The 25288-nt window shown below is 30.8% G+C and overlaps 4 protein-coding genes across 9 annotated transcripts; 2 read left to right on the top strand and 2 right to left on the bottom strand.

The window, feature by feature from the left end:
* Positions 1–99: 99 nt before the first annotated feature.
* LOC138939959 (protein N-terminal glutamine amidohydrolase) lies at positions 100–13333 on the bottom strand. Its single transcript, XM_070308347.1, has 9 exons — positions 13126–13333; positions 12647–12725; positions 12229–12357; positions 11662–11823; positions 3748–3901; positions 3393–3663; positions 2564–3124; positions 2186–2264; positions 100–2083 (listed from the first exon to the last, which is right to left on the bottom strand). Exons 1-7 carry the CDS (start codon positions 13166–13168, stop codon positions 2970–2972), a joined length of 993 nt encoding a protein of 330 aa, XP_070164448.1. The 5' UTR covers positions 13169–13333; the 3' UTR covers positions 100–2083; positions 2186–2264; positions 2564–2969.
* Positions 9900–11612, top strand: LOC138939958 (isochorismatase domain-containing protein 2). The gene is made up of 4 exons (XM_070308346.1): positions 9900–10155; positions 10452–10595; positions 10703–10888; positions 10970–11612. The coding sequence occupies exons 1-4, from the start codon at positions 10027–10029 to the stop codon at positions 11120–11122; spliced, it is 612 nt and encodes a 203-aa protein (XP_070164447.1). The 5' UTR covers positions 9900–10026; the 3' UTR covers positions 11123–11612.
* A 2513-nt stretch (positions 13334–15846) lies between the features above and the next one.
* Positions 15847–21828, top strand: Snx16 (sorting nexin 16). Of its 5 annotated transcripts, none has more exons than XR_011447912.1 (6): positions 15847–16030; positions 16426–16707; positions 16965–17273; positions 17353–17480; positions 19404–20331; positions 20404–21828. XR_011447912.1 is itself a non-coding variant. In XM_070308088.1 (5 exons), exons 2-5 carry the CDS (start codon positions 16441–16443, stop codon positions 19405–19407), a joined length of 708 nt encoding a protein of 235 aa, XP_070164189.1. In that variant the 5' UTR covers positions 15847–16030; positions 16426–16440; the 3' UTR covers positions 19408–21828. The 5 variants fall into 5 exon arrangements, 3 of the variants coding, with proteins under 3 accessions (XP_070164189.1, XP_070164190.1, XP_070164188.1); XR_011447911.1 differs by lacking the exons at positions 19404–20331; positions 20404–21828 and adding exons at positions 17543–17691; positions 18107–18167; XM_070308088.1 differs by having other exon boundaries at positions 19404–21828.
* LOC138939848 (b(0,+)-type amino acid transporter 1) lies at positions 19088–23302 on the bottom strand. Of its 2 annotated transcripts, XM_070308086.1 has the most exons (3): positions 22941–23302; positions 19496–20794; positions 19088–19364 (listed from the first exon to the last, which is right to left on the bottom strand). In XM_070308086.1, the coding sequence occupies exons 1-3, from the start codon at positions 23035–23037 to the stop codon at positions 19300–19302; spliced, it is 1461 nt and encodes a 486-aa protein (XP_070164187.1). In that variant the 5' UTR covers positions 23038–23302; the 3' UTR covers positions 19088–19299. The 2 variants fall into 2 exon arrangements, with proteins under 2 accessions (XP_070164187.1, XP_070164186.1); XM_070308085.1 differs by having other exon boundaries at positions 19281–20794.
* Between the last annotated feature and the right edge of the window lie 1986 nt (positions 23303–25288).

Here is a 25288-nt window from a genome sequence, read left to right as displayed (position 1 = left end):
CTCAAAAAATAAATTTTTTTAAATAAAAAAGACTTAACAACTAATCACTAAGGAAGTAAAAGGACAGGATTTCAGGAAACAAATAAAAAGCTTTAAGTGTTCTGTAAAATTTGAAGCTTAGTGCATCCATTTATTATAATAACCCATTATATACTCGAAATAAGAAGTTTTCATGACTCTTTGCAAATATGCGAAAACGTGGTAATAGACTTGTGGATCTTTAAGTCTGGGCGTATACAGTTTATAAATGACGATAGTAAGAGACTGTCACCGAACGCTGACAAATATATGTATATATGTATATATATATATATATATATATATATATATATATATATATATATATATATAATATGTATATATATAAAACATTGTATAAGTTAACATTTCTGATTAAACTCTCTCTTATCGATGTATCGAAATCGACAGAATATAATTACAATATATCTGTATAATAAATATGAAATATTGATTTATATGTATATTTCTCTCTCTCTCTCTCTCTCTCTCTCTCTCTCTCTATATATATATATATATATATATATATATATATATATATATATCATAATCGTAATATTTTTGCTCCGATATATTTAGCAATACTTTGTCTGAACGATAAAAAGAATCTTTTTTTCAATATTTTTATCTTTTGATAAAGTTTTGCGATATTATTTGCTAAGAAGATCGGTCCCAAATTTCTCACGCATTGCGCATCCATTAAAAGAAACCTGGTTTCTATTATGGAGACTGCATTGTCGCAGTCGCATATCATTTATGCTAAAGCGATTTTCGGTGACTAGATATTTCAAAATCGTAGATTTTTCCGCTTATAAATACTTACATTGGTAATAACATGATACATGCAAACTAGAGATAAACATGTGATGAGAAAGATAGAGTGAACTAGTGAGAGACTTTAGAAGGCAAAAAGTGGGCGAATTCTTAAAACTATCGGCCCAATCGGTGAATTCTTTCACGAATAATTGGCATATTATTCGTAAAAATAATTATGACATCAACTCGACGAATCGATAGTTTGATAGTAATTGCTTGTTGATAAACTTCCCCAATGCAATAAAGTAGCTAAAGCTAATAAATTGAAATCGAAAGCGATATCGCGTAAAGAATGGATTGCGTACTACGCACATATATTTTATCACTGTTATTAAATAATATAAACTTGAGGGTTAAAATAAATTTGCGACGCATAAAGGTTAAACTTTCAAGGCTATTGAATCTGATAAAATGTGCATAACACGCGATTTAACCCTTTGCGTTCCAAGATTACCATCATACTGACCATAGATAACAAGCACTTATTTTGCACTCATATCCAAGCCGTTTGGCTAGTCTGGAATATAAAGGTCACTCCATAATTGCGAACATTTAAATGCGTATTATTTATTTATATGTTTGCGAATACGCAAGTTGAATTTCGTTCATTATGTTTAAATCATAAAAAACTAATCACTGATTCACAAGAACACAGATGCTTACAATAATCCAATATATAAAGAAAATATATCAAATAACGCATAAATTCAACAAAATATTATGTCTCAATATATAAAATCAAAAAATAATGATATTATATCTTATAATAATGATAGAGATAAATAATATTACATTTTAATTAATAGAACATATTTTACTAATTTTACTTGCAGTATAGATGAAGAATTTAAAATGTTTTCGTTGTAAAATGTGTTTCTATCATCACTAAAGCAACATACGTTCGTTGAATCAACAGGTTCTTCGATGTTAATAATTGGTCGCGTGACGATATCGCGTATTCATTTAAGTCAATATGGCAATGTAGGAAAGCAGCTCAACAAGCGAATATATATCTCTTAAGAATTGGCTTTTAGTATAAACAGTAGATAAGTATAGCATAGGTATTCAAAGTAGAAAGTGTAAAGTATCACAAGAATTACAATAATCGTAACAATTACATTACGTCGCAAAGATTAAGTTCTTGATCTTATTACATCGATCGCACAGTAATTATAAGCGCTTTAATCGCATCCCGCGCTTCGAACACGCGCTGATAGACAAAGGGATCTCTACCAAGTCGGATAATTCTCTGTAAATATATCAGTCTTTGAGACAATAATTATAATAACACCACTGACAGAATAAAGCCGTGAGAAAGATCGTTTTATGGCATGAAGACAAAAGTACTTACATAAAACACGACTTGTATTTAGAACGTGGTTGAATGTAACGTGCTGCATTGCCGAAGGAGAATATCCCTCCGGTAAATTCTGCGAAAGAGACTTTAATAGAAGAGAGAAAATGGATTTTTTTGAAGTCCATTAATACGGTACATAAGCACTTATCAAGAAAATAGCTCAGCAGAATTGCTTTTTATGCGTGATAAGCTAAATCACTCGATTGGAGAGTAAGACGTCAATCCCGTATGAGAAAGTGTGTGTTTCTGTCATCGATATACGTAGGTTTTGATTATGAATAAAATATGAGATTTTAAATCTACCTATTTAGAACCGGGATTTCAATGATAAATAAATAATTAATAATTGCATTGACATTTTTATGTACTTACTAGTATCATGCTATCCAGAAATTTATGCGCAATGTTTGTGCCAGAATAGCAAAAAAAAATAATTAATAAAAATCGACAAATTTTTATCTAAACTTTAAAATGTGTATAAAATATGACAAAACTTTGACAAAAGTATTACAACACGACAATAAATTTAATTCCGCTAAAGTTGTCTCGGTTCCATCTTCTTGAGCGAATTTTGCTCTAATAAAGATATAACTGCAATGATTTTATATTTGAAATTTTATCAGAATTAGCAGCAATTAACTAACATTATTATCAAATTTCGATCAAATATTTTAGCCCACAAAGGTGCATACACCAAAACCAATTTCCTTAGGCCATACAATTTATCTCCGATATTGTTAATCAAAGCGTACGCGAACAACACACTGTAGCTCACAATTTAAGTAGCTGTGGCTTGCGGTTGAGGCGACGTCGGCGCCTGTGTATTGACATTTGGCCTATAAAACCGGTTGACTAATTGTTTTAAACTCATTACAACGCCTAATCCGGTTCCTGGTTCCATGTTGATGAATGAGTCGAGATTATCCTTGCACGCTGAAACGTTTGAAATGCAACAAATAAATAAAAAATGTTATAAATAATTGATTATATATACGCACATATATGCTATTCGAGAAATTGTGGTATAATAAAAATCAGAGTAATTAGAACAAAATGCTATAAAACAAATATATTAATTTTAATTACATTTGCGCAAGAGATATATATAGAGATATATATAGTTTTCAAGAGATTATATTGCTTCAAGAAATATACAGAACATTTTCTGAAAATTTCAGAACTTTGTTAGATCTCTACATACTTGGTGTTGAGATCGGAGGATAATCTGGTGGTGTCTTGATCCATGTGCCATCCTTGCGCTTCATATGATGCCGACTTGATGCGAACTGTTGCAAATATACGCTGGCAGGTACCAAACGGAATCTTCTGTGATATTCAGGCCGCAATGCTTCATCAGATCTAAAGGTTTCGGTGGCATATTTCCAGAAATGTGTAGGGAATGGTAAAGAACTCTCTAAATCGTATACCACTGCCCTTTCATCGGGCGCATAGATGAGAATAGCATGGTAGTCCTACGGACAGAGCACTGCATTTGTGAAATATTGCAAAACGGAAGAGTGTTCTTTGATTAATCATCATTCCTTTGCGATACTAACCCACACAACTAATTTGTCCTCGTCCTTTCCTGCCCGTTGACGCCAAAGGGGAACGCTTCGTCGTGAATTGCTTACGAAAACAACATGACAATGTTGTAATTCGGAAGGATGTCTAGTCGCTACATCTTGGCAAAGCTTCCATACGTTTTCTTCGCTGAAATTCAGTACATATTCTTTCCTTCATCTTCGATCAAAAAACATACGGCTAATATCGGCGAATATCTTGATTCACTTTTTGCGCGAAACGCGACCGAATAATTTAGTTATTATATATATAATTAATAAAATATGTAATAGCACAAACTGAAATAGTAAAATGTATCATATATAACAAATAAATGTGTACAATAAAATGTACAAATAATATATTAAAAAATCTCATAGGATATCACGTCAAATCAATATAATGTAGTGTTCGAAGCAAAATGCCCGAATAAAAATATAGTCTAACATACATTATTATTAAATAGAAAGTATAATTTTTAAAAATACAGTAAATACCAATTAAAAATTGGTCATGTATTATAAAATAGAACATCATTCATTAATAATATTATGTATTAATAGACAAGAAAATATGCACGAGAGAAATATAAATATCTATATTCGATTTGAGAGCATTTATCTCTTTTCAAGAAAAATTAAGAAAAGATTTTTATTTTATTTGTTCTATATAATGTGCTATATAAAATTTGGCTTAACAAAATAAAAAAATGAAGTGAATGTAAATAGTATACGTGTTTTATAGAAGATTAAAGATCAATGAAAAAATACATTCATGAACACCATATAACTCTGAAATATTACAATATATCCAGCAATGCGATGAAAATGATACAATGGAATTCTAGTTTTAGCATATGGTAAAAAATTCAATCTGTTGATTCAAGAATTAGTTTAAAAATGGCTAACGATAAGATTGACGAACGTAGTGCATACTTTTGTTAGTTCGAATAATCACTATTTTAGCATAATAAAAAGATTAGTCTAGTTTTTCGACCAGGCTACGTGCCCCTTACAATTATAAGAAAAAGGAAACCGCACACAACGTAAATGCGTTCGTGCAAGCGAACACAACACGGCCTCGCGTGCCGCGTTGTGCGCATTATCAATATCGTATACATACATTATTAAATTGCGACAAAAACGGACCCGTATATTCCGCTTAAGTAGCACGTAAACGAGTCGCGATGCAGTGTCGCCTTGAATTAGTAAATACTCGTTACTCCAAAACCTATTTTATGAAAAGTGAGAGCAATATAAAATACGAATAAGAAATTGCACGAAAATTTTCGTTACATTTGTTGATATATACAACTAATATTTGCAACGAAATGCATATTTATCAATAGAGAGAATCCATACATATTAAAATGATAGAATATATATTACTATATTATACAATATGTGTCAATAAAATCATAAAATTATATATTTATATGCATCAAATATATTTTTAAATAGAATTTTTAATAAATATTTTTATGTGTAAATGTGTCTGCGAAATGCATATAGAAATGTTTAATTTAGATTATTAATATATCATGATATAATATATACATAGCTGTCAACTTTCTCCAAAAAATATAATTTCTATATATTATAAGTTCATATATGAAAATCGTATAATTGATGAGGCAAAAGTACGATAAAATTTAAATTAATTTATTTACAACATAAAGTTGCGTTTCTTTATTATTCAACTTTAAATCTTTAAAATATACCCAGACAGCACAAGGATGTCCTTAGGACGTCCAAAGGGCATCCAGGACATACATGTAGGATATCCTCAGGATATCCCATTGTAATCCTCGGATCTCCTCTGGATGTCCTGAGGAAGAGTAAATGTAAATAGCCGTATATTAACCTCTGGAGAATCCAGGGAGATCCTGTGGAACATCCTAAGGATTTTTATAGGATATGTTAGGGATATTTTTCGTATGTTTCAAGGAGCAAATTTTAAAATTTCAATATAAATTAAAATTATGTTTTGTTATTTACTGCCAATATTAAAAATCTAATATTAAAAATAGTTCACCGTTCTTTAATATTTGAGGCTTTCGTGCTGTACATGAATATTTTAGGTTTGGCTCCCGGGTTTGAGTTGTGTAATATTTTCTAAACAATCCAATATCTGAATTCCCTATGTTGGGATTGCATCAGAAATTGAACTGATAAAAAATAATTACATTTGTAATTTCCTGTCAGTTGCTCTTTGCAAGCTTTATATAATTCTCATGACCAAATCTCAAATACGAGTTCGCGTGTCGCATAGCGGTAAACCAACGAACTAGCGGTTGAATACTATTATTTGTAAAATTTTTGGAATGTTGCGAACAGTAACATTTCTCATGAAATATTAAATAAATAATAATTTTCGATATATGAAAATGTGCGCATCAAATTCAATTATTAATATTAAACGAAATTAACGTTAACAATTAATTGCACATGTATATGCCCTCTGGAAATCCAAAAGACATCCAATATAATAGACAGGGCAGATATATCCTACAGACATCCAGGGGTTATCCAGTGGACATTTATAGAACATTAATACTTATTATAATACTTAAGATTTCTAAATTATATAAAATAGCCGACACAACTAAAAATAATTATGTATGCATATTAAACTTTTATAAATATATTTATAATAATATCTTCAAACATCCTACAAATGTCCTGAACCGTCCTGGACATATTCAGGATGATCCTGAGAATATTTTGTGCTGTCTGGGTATATGCATATAATATACGCTGTCAGAGAGTTACTGCTCGGTGTTGTCTATTTTTTCAATGTACATATTCTGTTATATTAAAATATATCATCGAAAGATGTGAATTTTTTAAAGAAAAAGATAAGCCTAATTTGTGTTTGTATATTTATTGTGCGTTTCGAATGGCACGCCGCGCGCATACTGCAAACATGGCCGCAAACTCCCTCGCGGCTATCTGCACCGTTGCAACGTATCGATCGGAGCACGATGCATGTCGCAATACGACGCGTTTATTCGTCCGAAGATCGATCGCCAGCTCGGGGCACGTCATATCGAGCGCAAATCGCGGCTATGTCGCTCGTGCAGGATACTCACCAGTAGCAGCTCGTATTCACGCAATCGGATGCCTTCGTGAATAACGGCACCAGGGGCTTAGCGTTCCCGGTCACGCGAGGTTCCACTGCCATATCCTTCGCAAACGCTTCTACCGGACGTGGAGCACTAGAGATACGACGCGACCCGAACACACACACACACACGTTAAGCGGACTCCGCGAGCTTCATAACGAAATATTAAAGATGACTGCGTCTTACTCAACGAACTCTCAATCGCGATCCGTGCGTCCGACTAACCGGAACATTGTTTGATTACTGCACCATCAGTGCGGCTCGGCTCGCGGTAATCGCGGTCGCGGCGTCGCGGTCGAGCGTCGAGCCAGTGTCCCCAGATCGTGAGAAAACCCCACTACTCCACGGTACATCTAGGAACCTGCGCAATCGACCATTGTTTTAGTGGTCAGCGTTAGATGTTTCTCTGAGAATAATAAAATTTATACAGGATGTCCCATAATTCGCGAATCACCCGTCATGTGCAGATAGAGCAGATGAAACCGAGAAGAAAAGTCCTTTACCATTTCTTTCTATAATGCGGTGTCTACAATAGAGATTTTAAGCCTTAAGAAATTGACCAATCACAGTCGAATATTCTTCTCATACTTGATTGTGATTGGTCAATTTCTTAAGGCTTAGGGCTTAAAATCTCTATTGTAGACGCCGCGTAACACTTAATAAAAGAGTTATTATTGAGTAAAGTGTGGCCAATCAGCGCCGATCTTTAGCCGGGCGCACGTCGGTGAGCCTGTGAAGTGTGCCGCGCACCTGATAGTGTGCGCCGCTGCACACTTCACAGGCTCACCGACGTGCGCCCGGCTAAAGATCGGCGCTGATTGGCCAAACTTTACTCAATGATAACTCTTTTATCAAGTATTATAGAAAAAAATGGTAAAGGATTTTTCCTCTCGATTTCATCTGCTCTACCTGCATATGACGGGTGATCCGCGAATTATGGAACACCCTGTATATATATATATATTTTTTGTTAAATTATTTATGTTACGATAAACGGCATTAAGAGGATTATATCAATTATTACTTGGCATCGAATCTGTTCGAGCTTTGTATGTCAATCATTAAAAAAAATGTCAATGCTCTGCCATTTATTTTATTTCATCCTTCACTATTCCCTCTTGCCACCCTAAAATGCTGCTGATGTAATAAATATCCCAGACAGCACAAGGATGTCCTTAGGACGTTCAAAGGGCATCCAGGACATACATGTAGGATATCCTCAGGATATCCCATTGTAATCCTCAGATATCCTCTGGATGTCCTGAGGAAGAGTAAATGATAGCCGTATATTAACCTCTGGAGAATCCAGGGAGATCCTGTGGAACGTCCTAAGGATTTTTATAGGATATGTTAGGGATATTTTTCGTATGTTTCAAGGAGCAAATTTTAAAATTTAAATATAAATTAAAATTATGTTTTGTTATTTACTACCAATATTAAAAATCTAATATTAAAAATAGTTCACCGTTCTTTAATATTTGAGGCTTTCGTGCTGTACATGAATATTTTAGGTTTGGCTCCCGAGTTTGAGTTGTGTAATATTTTCTAAACAATCCAATATCTGAATTCCCTATGTTGGAATTGCATCAAAAATTGAACTGATAGAAAATAATTACATTTGTAATTTCCTGTCAGTTGCTCTTTGCAAGCTTTATATAATTCTCATGACCAAATCTCAAATACGAGTTCGCGTGTCGCATAGCGGTAAACAAACGAACTAGCGGTTAAATACTATTGTTTGTAAAGTTTTTGGAATGTTGCGAACAGTAACAGACAGGGCTGATATATCCTACAGACATCCAGGGGTTATACTTATTATAATACTTAAGATTTCTAAATTATATAAAATAGCCGACACAACTAAAAATAATTATGTATGCATATTAAACTTTTATAAATATATTTATAATAATATCTTAAAACATCCTACAAATGTCCTGAACCGTCCTGGACATATTCAGGATGATCCTGAGGATGTTTTGTGCTGTCTGGGATAGAAAATAATGTATGTTTAAAAAAATATATTCGATTTTTTCGTTTTCTTCCAATCAAAATATATATTGATAATATTTTTTAAGTAAAAAAAGAGAAAGTTTAAGAGTATAAATTGTATATTAAGATCAAAATATATTAATTCGACTATTCGAATCAAAAGCCAAGCACTCGAATATATTTTAAGTATTTGCATTCTTTTAATAAATCGAGAACAAAGAAATAATAGTTTTATTTTGCTTCTGTTTTATTATACTCTACGACCATTCGTTAACAGTATTATTTAATAGCTGATAAGGAGTCTGTGTCATATATTTTTTAACTTTAAAAATTCTTTTTTTGTAATGAGTTTAGTGATACTACTTTTGCAATAAAATATATACGCGACTAAAAACTGAGTGAGTAATGCTCTTGTGGCTGCTACGCCTTCGTAGATTTTTACTCGATTTGATAACATATTGCGTAAAATATGTAACTGTACGCATATATATGTCTATGAACGAAAAATAAACACAAATGAAGCGCAATGTATTTTTCGCAATTGCGTGTCAAACTATTATCACCCACTGGAAAATAATATTAGATTAAGTTGACTACGATTTCTCGTTAATAATTTAATGAAATAAACCTCATTTTTTTTTACGGTAAATCGGTTCGTTTATGACGCGAAAAAGTTAATTCTTTCAATGGTATGTTATATATATATTCTTATTTTTTATATTGATATTATCTAACTTAATGAATAAAATGAAAAAATTTGAGAGACAGTATAAATATAGCTTTTTGTCAATTGTAAAAATAAAAAAAATTATGATATTTATCCGCACATTCAACAAATATGTCATATAATTTTTTGTACAAAGCGTATTTACATTTAATCTTTACATATAATTAGAACGCATTGAAATTGTTTGTTCGCAACTAATGTTGATAATGATAAAGTGTAGACCTTGTACTGTCCGGATATCACATGACCATCAACTTATATTATGCTTATCATGCTTATAAAGCTTGTCGCATTCGCCTCTATTTTTCAGTTGCCATCGATTTCGTGTGGAACGCATATTAATGCGTTTATACATTTTCTTTGTATCTATTAAAATCAATAAGTAATAAAGTGTGCAATTTTGCATTATATGAGATAATAACAACTGTAACAATGGCTATAAACGCTGCGAAAGCTATACTCAAACAAGGAAAAACTGCGCTATTTATATGTGATGTTCAGGAAAAATTCGTTAAGGCTATACATGAATTCGACAAGATTGTTCAAAATTCATCAAAATTGGTAAATCTATCAAATTGCGCATATTAAATATTTATAACATATATATATATATATATACATATACATACATACATATGATATATATACAATTTATATATATATGTAAATTTATGCATAATTGATAATTTACATATATTGGAAATAATTGAATTTGATTGAAACGATGCACAAATTATGCCGGAAGGTTATGTTATTTTGATAGCTATAAATATTGTGACTTATTGTTAAATTGATATCATAAAGTATATTGTAATGTAATACATCATTATGACGATATAAAATAAAATTGTTCACAGATCAATGCTTTGAAGCTTTTGAATGTGCCTATGCTAGTTTCTGAGCAAAATCCAAAGTCTTTAGGAAAAACCATATCTGAATTAGATATTTCTGGGGCAAAAGGACCTTTTGCGAAGACTCAATTCAGTATGTGTACTCCTGAAGTAAGTACATATATATACAAAAATCTTGCATTTTATAAAATAATATTAAATAAACACTATAAAATATAATTATAGATATAAATATATATTTATTTTACTTTCTTTAGATTTGTAAGGAGCTTGAGACAATTTGTTGTGGAGGAAAACCAGACTCTATTATACTTATTGGCATCGAAACACATGTCTGCGTAGAAAATACAGCTATTGATTTAAGACAAAATGGTTATGAGGTTCATACTGTCGCAGATTGTTGTTCTTCGCGTACTCAGGAAGATAGATTATTAGCTTTGGAGGTGAAATGTTATTCTTTCTCAATTTAATATTGATGTATATGTATATATATATGCAATTAATAAGGAATATCTTTTTTACAGAGAATGCGAGATATAGGATGCCACATAACTACTTCTGAGAATGTTATATTCAAAGTTTTACAGGATGCAAATCATGAACAATTCAAAAATGTATTAACTCTGATCAAAACACCAACTCTGTACACAGGATTAGTTTCTACATCAAAGATATAAGTATTCCTAAAAAAATTATCTACACAATTATTATCAATCATAAATCTTATATCAGTAATGTTATATACAGCTTGTTTTTTATAATTTTTAATACATTTTGTTAGAATTTTTTTTATGTTAGCAGTTTTAAACAATTGCAAGGAATTCTGAAACGAAAAAATTTTTATCAAAAGATTAATTTTATTTGTACAGGATATAGAAAATGATATAATACATTATGCAATAATAATGTGTAATGTTATACAATGTGTAATGTTTAATGATAATAGTACACTGTAAATTAAATTATTTGCCTGTTGAACCAAATCCTCCTGTACCTCTATTTGTATCATTTAGAGTTTCTACCTCTTCTAATTTGGGATATATGATCCTTTCACATATCAATTGAGCTATACGATCACCAGGTGCAACTTCAAAATCCTCATTGCTATGATTAAACAGTACTACACCAAGATTACCACTGTAAACAAAATAAAAATAGTAACATGTGGACTCTTTAATATTTTTAAGATATGTAGAGAAAGAAACTATATACATACCGATAATCTGCATCTATAACACCTGCACCTACATCTATGTGATTTTTCCATGCTAATCCAGATCGTGGTGCAACTCTACCATATGTACCAAGAGGAACTTCAATTTGTAAATCAGTTTTAACTAATTCCTTGCCATGGGCTGGTATAATGTACTTGTATGCACTTTATCGTACAAAAGAAAAAAACAGAATATTTAAAAAATCTTTTACATAATCTCTTAAATACTATTTTAATTACTCTTATAGAAGAGAAAGGAGTTTTGTAGTAATCATAGAACTTTATCAGCATTATCAATAAAACATTAAATTAATAATAAATAACAGATAAATTACTTAACACACTATGTTTTGAATAGAATTATTAGATTATTAGATTACTATATATTAAAGTACTTATTAATTTTTAGTATATATATTCCAAATATTTATAATAATTGAATAATGACAAATTGATGTCTGATTAAATTGCTTCTCACGTATTATCTGCATAACATTTATAAGTAATGATAGTAATTATAGTAATGACAATGAGTGGTAGAAATTAGTATTCTCTTTAGGAATAATATACCTCCGTAAATCATATCCTGCCGCATATTCCGAACCTTTCATCGGCGCAAATGCTTTATCCGACAATTTTGCAAACTTCAATGAAATGGATTCTTTTTCTGACATAATTATTATTTGTGAACTGGCTTCTCTGCGAACACGTCACAAACTGTAATGCCACGCTTTACCTTTACCACCCTTTACCTCATCTGCCGGTTTGCCGCCAATTTTTTGGCGGTAAACAGCTACAACTGTATTGGCCGCGTTCAGCAGAGAAAACCGCTTAGTAGCAATCGAATGTGATTGGCTCTTAGTTTTAGAACCAACGAATCAACGTCGAATCTTGACAAGATGATAACTGAGCGCTTTCTCTGCTGAAAATGACCATTGACATTTATATATATATATTTATTAATCTATATATTTTCATATAAACTTACTTAATCCGCAACACTTGACAAAATTTGCAAAACCAAGAAAAGAAATGTGGCATATTTCGGCAATTGCAATCGTTGGAAACTATAATGCATAATAAAATCAATATTATAATCGTTGATTAAGTCGCAAAATTTAAAGTATTAATTTCCTGTTTTATTGAAAAAAAAAACTGCAAGAAATAAACCTGTCGTCATTTTATATTGTCATTGTTTTTAGTAACTTTTTATGATTATCATTATAATATGTTATCTATAATGTATTTTTAGAAATTCTTATCTTATCTTTGATAATAAAAATGTAATAATAAAAGAAAAGATAAGCTCAACACTATCGAAATGAAACAAATGATAATATCTATACGTCTATATAAAATACTCCATAGGAATAACAAAATATATACATATACATTACACATATATTAGCTATAAAACGGATGCACATTATTAATAGTATTGTTGATGTCAACAACACGTGTACCGACCTTTCATGTAATTGTATAAAGCGTGTCGCATATAGCTCGTCATCGTTTGTATTTAAAATAGTATAAAACGTTTCAACACATTTGATATTCGGAGAAAAACCAAGAAAAACTGCCTTTTTACATGCAAATATGTGTATGCACATGTGCTTAACCGACTATACAACGCGCATGCGTAGTTCACAAACACGAGATCGATAGTCGTAAACTAATACATTCATATTCGTGATTTGTATGATCAGCTGATTGCTGTTTAGCAGCATGCTAATATAAAAAATTATATAAAAAATAAAAATTTGTCGGAGAAAATCTGTAATTAATACCTAATTATTGAAACCTGTAACTATTAGACATTAGACAATAGCAAATAATTAACGCTCGTGTAGCAAACAACAATTTATATAACCTCGTTGTAAATCTTAGAGGCTTATTCATGTTTCTTTAATTTTTTAAATTATACTAACAATAAGCATCCCAGACAGCACAAGGATGTCCTTAGGACGTCCAAAGGGCATCCAGGACATACATGTAGGATATCCTCAGGATATCCCATTGTAATCCTCGGATCTCCTCTGGATGTCCTGAGGAAGAGTAAATGTAAATAGCCGTATATTAACCTCTGGAGAATCCAGGGAGATCCTGTGGAACATCCTAAGGATTTTTATAGGATATGTTAGGGATATTTTTCGTATGTTTCAAAGAGCAAATTTTAAAATTTCAATATAAATTAAAATTATGTTTTGTTATTTACTGCCAATATTAAAAATCTAATATTAAAAATAGTTCACCGTTCTTTAATATTTGAGGCTTTCGTGCTGTACATGAATATTTTAGGTTTGGCTCCCGGGTTTGAGTTGTGTAATATTTTCTAAACAATCCAATATCTGAATTCCCTATGTTGGGATTGCATCAGAAATTGAACTGATAGAAAATAATTACATTTGTAATTTCCTGTCAGTTGCTCTTTGCAAGCTTTATATAATTCTTATGACCAAATCTCAAATACGAGTTCGCGTGTCGCATAGCGGTAAACAAACGAACTAGCGGTTGAATACTATTGTTTGTAAAGTTTTTGGAATGTTGCGAACAGTAACATTTTTCATGAAATATTAAATAAATAATAATTTTGGATATATGAAAATGTGCGCATCAAATTCCATTAGTAATATTAAACGAAATTAATGTTAACAATTAATTGCACATGTATATGTCCTCTGGAAATCCAAAAGACATGCAATATAATAGACAGGGCTGATATATCCTACAGACATCCAGGGGTTATCCAGTGGACATTTATAGGACATTAATACTTATTATAATACTTAAGATTTCTAAATTATATTAAATAGCCCACACAACTAAAAATAATTATGTATGCATATTAAATTTTTATAAATATATTTATAATAATATATCTTAAAACATCCTACAAATGTCCTGAACGGTCCTGGACATATTCAGGATGATCCTGAGGATGTTTTGTGCTGTCTGGGATTGTCCTCGCTTTTGCTTCTGAGTCGTCTTATTTTTAATGCTCCTCTCATCTCTTCCTTCTTTTTATCGAAATATTCACAGCCGATATGTTTGTTGCTTATAGTATCGGTAAATAGATTATATCCTCCGCATCATTAATCGAGCATTACGTTGTGCGTTAATTACGCATGATAATACATGTTCTATTTTTGCTATATATGTAATAGTACGAACCCTTCTACTTATTCATGATGCAAAATATATTACTCGTAACTTTTTTATCGTAAAGAGCATTTGATCCGGATCTCAAGTCTAATGCCACGATAAAGTTAAAAGTCGTTTTTTATAATGGCAACACTATAATAAGATTGAAAATAACCGCAAATGTTTTAAAGGAGTCGTATGTTCCGACATCACCGACAACCGACAAGATATACGCTTTTATTATCATGTCATATGGAAGTCGCAAGCATACACCTGATTAATCATCGTAAAAGAGTCTCAGATCGATGGAGACCCTCGAACTTAACCTTATGTTTTCAATAAAGCGTAATATGATGCGCTTCGATAAAAGAATATGCATATCGGCATAGAACTTGCTTCAGGTCGACTTTATCTATATCTATGTGAAAAGGTCGGTTCATTCAGGCACAAGAGCTAGTTTACATGTCCTGAGATCCTGCATAAAAAATCCTGTAATAAAAAAATATGTATTTCTAGAATTGAAGTATCAAATTTAAAAAATCTATAATTTTAATGAGAGAGGAAAAAAAGAGAGAGAGAAAGAGAGAGAGAAATATCTTCAGTGTCGGTTTTATATAAATATAAATATATCAAATGTATATGTCTCTAAATATTAAATGTTATGTTCAAAAAAATCCCCAAAATAAAATACAGAAATCACATATAAAAGAAAATTAAAACGCAAAAAAAATTTCTACAAAAAAGAAAGGAAGGTCTGTCAGATCTCAAATAAAAAATTTACTTGGGATCTGACAAACTTCAGAAAAACCTGCTCCATTTCCTTATGTATTTGCATATGAACCAATCAATTTCGATATTAAAAATCGTACTTTGCTTTTCATTAGTAAAAATTATAGTAGCCCTAATCTAGAGATCTAGATTGCTAGACTGCTAGACTGCTTGTTCGGTACAGTACCGAATTCTACCGTACCTAAAATGAACAAACTTCAAGACTCTCTTATTCCATTGAGTTTACTCTCTTACGAATTTTAAGTCCGTGAATTTTTTTAGAAACTTCAATATGTTGAATAAACGTCAAAGAAATTTATCAAGAAAATTTTTGTTAATTAGATGACTTTTTGGTGCATATATATAGTTCTTCGTAAACAATTGTGATCTATATATAGAGTATATTGAAATAATATAAAAATGCAATAAACGGAATTAATTTTATTATTTATCTGTAAATAAGGTTAGTGTACTTAACAAAATATTCTTGATTCGTTAAACTAATTATATACATAGCATGTAGAATTAAATGCATGTAGAATTTAATTTTTAAATAATTTATTAAATTACTCTTTTTTTCAATTTGTAAAAAATTTATTTATACATAAATATATTATTATCTATATTTATACATAATGTGTGGTTATAAATATTTAGATCTAAATTAATTTCAAATACACTTCATGTAAATTTATCACTTATATATTATCAAATTGTAATACATCTCAATATAATATTTATTTTATATATTAATTATAGTATTTTGTATAAGAAATGGAATTTGGCTTAAATTTATTTGTTTATAAATAGCTGAACTTTAATATTTTTTTTATTTTAAGTTTGCATGGTTTTGTTTAGTTTGTCAGAGTTAAAATGTCCAATTCAGAGGCTGATGTAAGATGCATCAATGAGGTAACACTTGCAATTGGTAAAGCAAGAAGTCCTCAAGCAGGTACCGTGAGAGTTCTTGATAGTCCTGACTCAGATGGATTTGGTCACACAAATTCTTTTGTACAACGATTTAACTATTCCAATGATAATAATACCAACTCAGATATTCTTCAATCACCTCTCACTAGTGACGATTTGAGAATACCTATTGTTGGTTATGAAATTATGGAGGAAAGAGCTAGATTTACAGTTAGTTAATGCTGTATATTAGTAATTCTCTTATCCTCTCTTATTATTCTACATTATGCTAAATTATATATTAATATGTCCATATTTCTTTTTTATCATTATAACACATATGAATATAAATACTGTATCTTGCATGCAGAAAAATATATGCCTTTCATACTTTTTAATTATATATAAATCTTTGCTTTAAAATGTAAAACTAAAATATATGAAAAATATGAAAGCTTTATTCATTGTTCTCTCTTTTTGATTCGTAGGTTTACAAACTTCGAGTTGAATTGAAAAATGGTGATTGTTGGTTTGTGTTTAGAAGATACACAGACTTTGTTCGATTATTAGCTCAATTAAAAAGACAGAAAGTTCCTATTGCTCATTTATCGCTACCAAGAAAAAAATGGCTTGGTGATAATTTTGCTCCAAGTTTTTTAGAAGAAAGAATATGTGGGCTTCAAGCATTTGTTAATGGCATATTGAGCAGTCCAATTCTCATAGGTGTTTCGTGCGTAAGAGAATTCTTCTGTTTGGATGAACCTCCTGTCTTATCCGATACAGCAGAGGAATCTAGAGTTAGCTTCATATCATGTACATCAGGTTTATAAATTACAGCAGATTTTGTGTTGTTTAATGAAGTATCTATTTTTTCAGGCAATATTTGAAGCACTGGAAGATACAATTTATAATTTAAGACAACAACTAAGAGAACATGATGCAATACTTGCATCTGAAAAAGCTCGATGCAATGAATTTCGGAAAAAGCTTCATCAGATACTGAGGTAAGCCTCGAAAAAGATTATTCATATTTTTTTTTATGAAACATTATTCTGAACTGTTTCAGTGAAAGACAAACCTGTTCAAAATGTGGTGCAACTCAGTAATAACTTTGTAGATTGTCATAATATCAGATCTGATAGAGTTAATTTTTACAAAATTTAAATCAATGCTATTATAAAGAAATTACACAAGATTATTTAAAAATATCTCATTGTAAGTAGGATTATCAATGATATTTTACAGGCAGGATATTAGATTAACTGTTATATTACAGCATTACTTTATCAGCAAGCTTTGTATATAAAATTCTACTCACAAAGTTTTAATTTGGTTAAATATTTTTATATAAACTTTTAATAATGGATATTATTTATTAAGATAAATTACAAATGATATTTTACATAAATAGATCTTAAATTTTTATATATATATATAAATTTATATTTATTACTTATCTATAGAAAAACTCTTTCTCCATAGAGATGAGTATTCCTCTTTTAAACTTCCAAAAACATATTTACTATAAATATACTTTTCATTACACTTTTCATGATATTTATGTTCAAATCAAGTATTTAAATCATTTATGATTGAATCAAATTACATGCTGAATAACAGATTATAATAGTTTCAGCATTTTTTCCATTATAGTAATCAAACTTTTATTCAACTGAACAAAGAAATTGGAGGAGTTAAAAAACTTTTATATATGAAATAATATTTTTGTATAATATATATATATATATCTTTGTTTTTTTATTTAAGAAATGATATATTTACTTCTTTTATAAAAAACTTAATTATAAATTATAATTTAATTTTAATAAATTATATATATTATATTTATTAAATTATATATATATATATATATATATATATAAATTACAAATTATAATTTATAATCCTTAATTATCTCTTATTTACATAAAATTATTGTTAACTGTACAAAAATATGGATAATAATGTTATTGTTTATTATTAGTATTATTGAATTTTATATTTACATTATAATTATTATATGATTATATTATATATAATATATTATATATATATATTAAATTATTATATATATATAATCTTTATACAAATTTTTATATTTACATATTTATAGCTTTATATATATATATATAAATTACAAATTATAATTTATAATTATTAATTATATCTTATTTATATGAAATTATTGTTACCTATACAAAAATATGGATAATAATGTTATTGTTTATTATTGGTATTGTTGAAAAAAGTTGCAAAAAAGCATATGTATCATTTTGAGTTTTATTTTCTCAGAATACTATTTTACATTTAGCAAAATGTTATTAAATATAATAAATGTATGTCCTTATATAAAACGAATATATTACAATACAATATTAATACAATATTAATACATTATTTTATCAGCGACATTTATTATATCTTGATGGTAAAATATTGCACAAATATACAAAATATTACCTTTTTTAATTACTTATATTTCTCATTATATTATATATACATTTATATTTTCCATAAAAAATACTTTAATTTACATTCTCTTAAAGTATAAAAAAAGAGAGAGAAAATCTTAAATAAAAACCTTTTTAATTGCATTATGCAATGTAAGGCACATTGATTCTATTTATGCTTACTGCACGAAAACTATTTTACTGCAGTATTAATTCTCATTTTGTTAAATAATAAAAAAAGTTTATAAAAGTATAATGCACATAATAGCGTTATTTTGGCGAATTGCGAAATGCACATATGACACGAAAAATGAATGCGAACAAACATTTTATGTACTTATATACATTAATGATAGATTTAAGAAATATTCCATCAGTCTTCCTGTTTGTCTGATGCAACAACCAGGCACAATGCTTGTATGAAGTATGTCAGTTTAGCTGAAAAAAAATTAAGCGTAAATTTTATTGTATTTATAGATAAGCAGATTATGTTCTACAGTGGCAATGATATATAAACATCTCTTTTACACAAGAAGCTTCTACACATTTTCTTATCCAGTTAAACTTACCTAATGAAGTACTTTTTATCTTCTTGTATACATAAATATGGTACACAATAATACCGCATAGAATAAACACCAGCGCGAAAAGATATTTCGTCGATGGATCATAAATTATCGGTAGCACTGCAAGGAAAATAGAGATACCTAACACTAGCCAAGGTATCACAATAGGCACGGCGTACGGTCTGGGAGCGTTTGGTTTTGTCCGTCGCATGATTATAAGCGATATCATCGCTAATCCGTAAAACACCCACATGAGGAAACTAGCGAATTCGATTAGAGCGATTATATCACCCAATAGCAGGCACATTAATGAGAGTATGCACTGAAAGATTACTGCAGGAGCCGGTGTCATCTTCTCGATATGCATATAACTGAAGACGCGTGGCACGTGGCCCTCTCTACCTGCAACGAAGCATAATCTAGACACGCTGAATTGCACGCTAAGGGCGCATCCGAAGGTCGACAATGCTACGCCGAGCGGTATTGTGAAACCCATCCAGGATGGTAGAACTCGATCTGCCCAAAGAACTGCTACCGCCGGTGCGCTGACCATCTCTGATGTCGTCAACACTGCCATATACATCAAGTTCATGAATACATATAGAATGGTGATAAGAGGTACCGCAATGAGAGTACTCCTAAGGATATTGATCTCGGGTTTTTGAATCTCTTCGGTGACAATCGCGGCCGAGGTCCAGCCGTCGTACGCCCAGAGACCGCTATAGAAAGCCAGAGCAATGTTACCGGCTGACGTGGTTGTGCCACGAAAGGGATCTTTAAGAAGTTCCACATGACCGCTGCTTAGCCACCATATCCCGCCGCCGATCACCACAATACAGGCGAGTATTTTACATACAGTAAACACGTTTTGCACCCTTACAAAAAGCTTTACGCTGATGAGATTGATGTAGGTTATCACAGCAAGCGCCATAATCGCCAGAAGTTTCTTCAAAGTCGCCATAGAGTCACCGGATAAATTGCTGAGGTATCCGGAGAACGGTTGTACGCTGTACTCTGCGAAAGTCAATATGATCACCGCTACCTCCGCTGGTCGTAGCAGTATCACGTAAATCCAGGAACAAATAAACGCCGGTATTTGACCGGCGTAAGGGTGTAACGGTCCAAAAGCTTCAATGAAGTATGCATATTCGGCACCGGAACGCGGTACCACAGTGCTTAACTCGGCAAAGGCCAATGCACCCAACAGAGATAGCACGCCGCAGCTAATCCAAACGATTAGACAAAATCCCACAGATCCTGACCGCTCAAGTGCGCTGGTGGGCGATACAAAAATGCCGGAACCTGGACAATAGAGGTAACGAGGTTGCAATTAATAGTAATTCAACAGTATTTGGCGGAGTTAACTGTGACAGTTAGCTAATGCTTCGTGATGTGCACGACCGATTAACCTTGATTAACCTTTGCGACGTTTTATACAAAATATGTATTAATTACTAATCTAAAGTTTTCTATCGTATATTAAAAATTCATACAAATTTTAATAATTGGTATCGACATCGGAATAATCATAATTGACATTGAATATTATGAAAAACTCGACAAGTATGCTGCTATTTATACTATTTATATTATTTATACAGAATTTGTTATACAGACGATATATAATTGGATCGTAGAAAAAGTAAAAATAATTAATCTTGTTCTCTTGGATTATAAATTATCTGAAGTCAAATAAATAAAAAAATAAGATCTGTCAATGAAAAAGATAATGCTTGAAAGATTTGAAATGCTATCTAAAGCCTTAAATAATTATATCACATGATAATGGAAAATCAGATTTAGTAATATTTATCAGATTAAATCAATTATACAATAGAATGTTATAATCTTGTATGTCTTTGATTTCTTAACACCCGTATTTAAGAGTGCATGAGAAAATATTCCGGATATCGTCAATCAATTGAATAAAATACAAGAAATTCAGTGTATAAAGTATGTAATATCTTATTCGACTCTGTATATAGTTACAATTACTGTTAATTGGTTTTATAGTGTTATTTTGTAATATTTTATCACCATAGTTTCGAAAATGCCATAATTTATATTTCATTATGTCTTCGTATGTTGTGTCATTTTAATAAAATGTTGAACGATAAATGAACGATTATACGTTATCTGTAGGCAATATGTGACTCTCATAATATACATGCATCTAGTTACTCTGCGACGACTAATAATCCAAACGAAAACAAAATCTGAACAATGAAAATGTTTTATTAGCACGAGATTGGAACACAAACTCGGAGAAATTGACTCATGATTTTCTTTCTTTCCAAAAATATTACAGCATTTTAAATATGCAAAATATGATTGAAGACACGAACTGATTAAAGAGAATTCATAGGTATATTAATCTGTAAAATTAAATTCTCCTTTAATCTTCAAGATCAAAAAATAATTGTAAATTTTTTTTAGTTTCTATTTTTTCTGTTGTTCCTTTTATTATTTTACTTTATTGCTTACTATTAACAAAATATTTTTTTTATCAATTCGACAAATAATTTCTTAATTTTTCAGTGTATCAAAACTATAATTTCGATATCATTTTAATATTCCAATCATTTAATCATTTGATTTCACGTTTTAATCATTTCAATAATTCAATTAAAAAGAGAGATGGTGTTGTGCTGAAAAAGAATAGCGAATAATATACAAGATTTTTCTATTACTTTATTAAATTGAAGAACATCTGTGCAAAGGAAGTAAGTTTGCAATAGCAATATAAATTTTTAACAATGCCTACCGTATAATTCTTATCAATATTTATCAACTTACTTTATGCATAGATGTTGTTTAATTTAATGGGGACCGAGTTTATATTCTCTCTATGTAATTCTTTCTTCTTATCATCGAGCAAATATGAATATATGTATATTGAAATTTGGTTCCGCTCGATTGTTTGTATCGCCAAACAATACATACGAAAATAATTTCCGTGACTTAGAAGAGCGCGCATCGCGTGGGATCTTTTTATAGCACGATGCAACAGTAAATGATACTGCGAATTTAAGCTTGCCTTCTTTGTGTGTGTCTGTGTGTATGTATGTGTGTGCGTGCATGCCGCATTATTATTTATCACTTGAATGTGATTACAAACTAAAAGATTGAGGAATCTGCGAATAAAAAAAATAACGAGTCATAAATTACTGTTTTTTTTTTTAATTATCTCACGTAGTTCCACAATCTTCATCAAATTCGTGATATCACAGACTAACATGATGCTGCGATCAACACGAAGAAACAAATGGCGCGCGAGCACGTGCGCGACTATATTTAATTTTTTAAATCCAAACATGTATGCATGAAAAAAAATATGAAACAAATTTCAATGAGAATTGGCTTATTGTATGTGCATTTATGTTATGATTGCATTTATAATTTAAATATATATGAAAAATTAAATTCTCAATTAACAATCATATCTTACCGATCATCACTGCCAGGATAATGCTGACCGCACTGAAAAGTCCTAATTCTCTCTTGAGCTCAATTTTTCCGGCCGTCTGCTCCTTTTCGCTTGCCATTTTTCCGATGTATCGAGATCGGGACTGTAAGATGAACAATATCGTGGAGAACGTAGAGTGTTTGTCGTTTCTAGCTGTTAAACGATGTTTTAAAATTCAAGACACATTGCTTGGACTGTTGGGCTCTCTATTCTTAGTCGGCGGTAGCAACAGCGCTTTTTATCTTGAATTCTGGATGACAATCGCGAACTCTCCGAGCTTGTCATCGGTGATTTCGCATTCGATGGCAGCGAACTCGACCATGCCACTGAAGCTACTGCATGACGTGTGTTTATCGCTACCAGAGACTAAAGCTCGAGACTGTGGTGTTAGCGGGTCAGATTGTCGCTTATTTTTTTACACGCGCGTTGCCTTGATAAGAAGATATTAATCTGTATAATGAATGGCCGCATATCTTTTTTAATCGAAAGCGATCGACAGACTAAACGATAGAACAGAATAAGTCTATACAATCAGGCACTAAATATCGCATACAAAGTTTGCTCCGGCATTTATCACTTATACGAATAAATCTGGACAATGTTCAGCGGTTTATTTACTCAAATTTTACGGACTCGACTGCGTCTGGTTTGAGCGAATCAACAAATAATTTTTACAATTAATTATAAATTATATATTATCAAATGTCCATCGGTGTATATGTGATATCGTTTCAACAGAAAGATAAATAGATAAGATAATGTTTAATTTCGTCTTTTAGTATCTGGATAGAAAGGATCTGATATTTAGGCTTGAAACAATTATATCACGAAGGTCGCATAGATTTTATTATGATTCACGCATTGTTTGAAACTGCGTCAATACACACGTGATATATATACAGCGAATATACAAAATGTTTGTCAAAAGATTTAAATGTATATATTTTTTATATTATATTTTATAGAAAGAAATTTTTGATAACCAAAAAAAAATATATTAATACTATTTAAATATTCTATATATACATATATGTATATATATGTATTCTATTCAATAAAAGAGTGTCTATAATAAAGGACGGGAAGTCGAACGCTGATGTACTATATATTTATTTACTGAGAGAGAGGGAGAGAGAGATAGAGAGAGAGAGAATTTGATCCCAATTCACTCATAAAATTTAATATTATTCGATTATTGAACTATTATTTTGCTATTGATATAACACTTTTGAGTGAAATAAATTAAAATATATATTACAGATTTTTGGTGTTTTATTTTCATTATAGATTTTATTATTATAAAATAAGAAATGTTTTAAAATTTAAAAACTTATATAAATATTCATAAATGCGTGAAAAAAAGATTTTCTATTTAGATTTTCACTTCATTGACTAGTCAACAATCTCTGCAATATGATGTCTAAATAAAGGAAATTAAAATCCTCTTTGATTTAGCCAAAAAGTAATTGATGTTTTGTGAGTCAGCTGGTAATCAGCTGTAATAGACATATATGTATACCAGGTATATAAATATGAAACCGGAATTTTTGTATAGAAAATACACGTTTATTGTATGAAAATGATAAAAAATATTTTATTCGAAGTATTGTCCATTGCTAGCTATACATTTTTCCCATCTCTCTGACAATATGTGGATGCCACGCCAAAAAAACTGTTGCTCCTTTGGGGCAAACCAGTCATCGAGCCATTTTCGTAAGAAGTGAAGTGCTGCTCAGCAAGTGCGTGTCCCATCGATGCAAATAAGTAGTAATCGGATGGAGCCAAGTCTGGTGAGTAAGCCGCATGCGAAAGTATTTCCAACTAAACGCCTCAATCGTTTCCTTGACCGGTTTTGCTGTGTGTGATGGTGCATTATCATGAAGCAAAATCACTTTGTGTTGCCTTTTTTGATATTCTGGTCGTTTTTCACGCAAAGCTTGATTCAAATCGAGTTGTTGTTGCGTTTGAGCGTCATCCTCATCCAACAATATTTGCAATTCGCTGTCTTCAAACTTTTTCGGTGGTCTTCCACGTTCTTCGTTTCTCACGTCAAAATCGCCACTTTTGAATTTTTTAAACCACTCAAAGCACTGTGATTTACCAAGAGCATGCTCACCGTAAGCTTCGACAAGCATTCGATGCGATTCAGTTTTCTTCAAATGGTAACAGAAAATCAATGCTGTCCGCAAATCGTAGTTTCCAGGCACAAAATTCGACATATATGCTGTTGTATCCCAGCAAACACAGTTATATAACTATCATATTGCCTAAATATAACGAAATATAACATGCACGTTATATGTAACATATACGTTAGTTGTAATTTCCCA

The sequence above is a fragment of the Polyergus mexicanus genome, unplaced genomic scaffold, assembly GCF_030449975.1.
Source record: "Polyergus mexicanus isolate NDT 795.1 unplaced genomic scaffold, iyPolMexi1.0 SCAF_15, whole genome shotgun sequence".
Taxonomy (NCBI): domain Eukaryota; kingdom Metazoa; phylum Arthropoda; class Insecta; order Hymenoptera; family Formicidae; genus Polyergus; species Polyergus mexicanus.
Note: the sequence above shows the minus strand (reverse complement) of the source record. Positions and strands in the feature narration are given on the sequence as shown.

Excerpts from the sequence above, each read along its gene's own strand:
- LOC138939958 (XM_070308346.1), top strand. The coding sequence starts at position 10,027 with ATGGCTATAAACGCTGCGAAAGCTATACTCAAACAAGGAAAAACTGCG. Across the intron at positions 10,156-10,451 it reads TTCAAAATTCATCAAAATTG|ATCAATGCTTTGAAGCTTTT; the intron begins GTAAATCTATCA and ends AATTGTTCACAG. Across the intron at positions 10,889-10,969 it reads ATAGATTATTAGCTTTGGAG|AGAATGCGAGATATAGGATG; the intron begins GTGAAATGTTAT and ends TCTTTTTTACAG.
- LOC138939959 (XM_070308347.1), bottom strand. The coding sequence starts at position 13,168 with ATGACGAGCTATATGCGACACGCTTTATACAATTACATGAAAG. Across the intron at positions 11,824-12,228 it reads GCAGGATATGATTTACGGAG|TGCATACAAGTACATTATAC; the intron begins GTATATTATTCC and ends TGTACGATAAAG. Across the intron at positions 3,902-11,661 it reads GTTATAGATGCAGATTATCG|CGAAGAAAACGTATGGAAGC; the intron begins GTATGTATATAG and ends ACTGAATTTCAG.
- Snx16 (XM_070308087.1), top strand. The coding sequence starts at position 16,441 with ATGTCCAATTCAGAGGCTGATGTAAGATGCATCAATGAGGTAACACTT. Across the intron at positions 17,274-17,352 it reads ATACAGCAGAGGAATCTAGA|GCAATATTTGAAGCACTGGA; the intron begins GTTAGCTTCATA and ends CTATTTTTTCAG. Across the intron at positions 17,481-17,542 it reads AAGCTTCATCAGATACTGAG|TGAAAGACAAACCTGTTCAA; the intron begins GTAAGCCTCGAA and ends GAACTGTTTCAG.
- LOC138939848 (XM_070308085.1), bottom strand. The coding sequence starts at position 23,037 with ATGGCAAGCGAAAAGGAGCAGACGGCCGGAAAAATTGAGCTCAAGAGA. Across the intron at positions 20,795-22,940 it reads TATCCTGGCAGTGATGATCG|GTTCCGGCATTTTTGTATCG; the intron begins GTAAGATATGAT and ends TCTATTGTCCAG.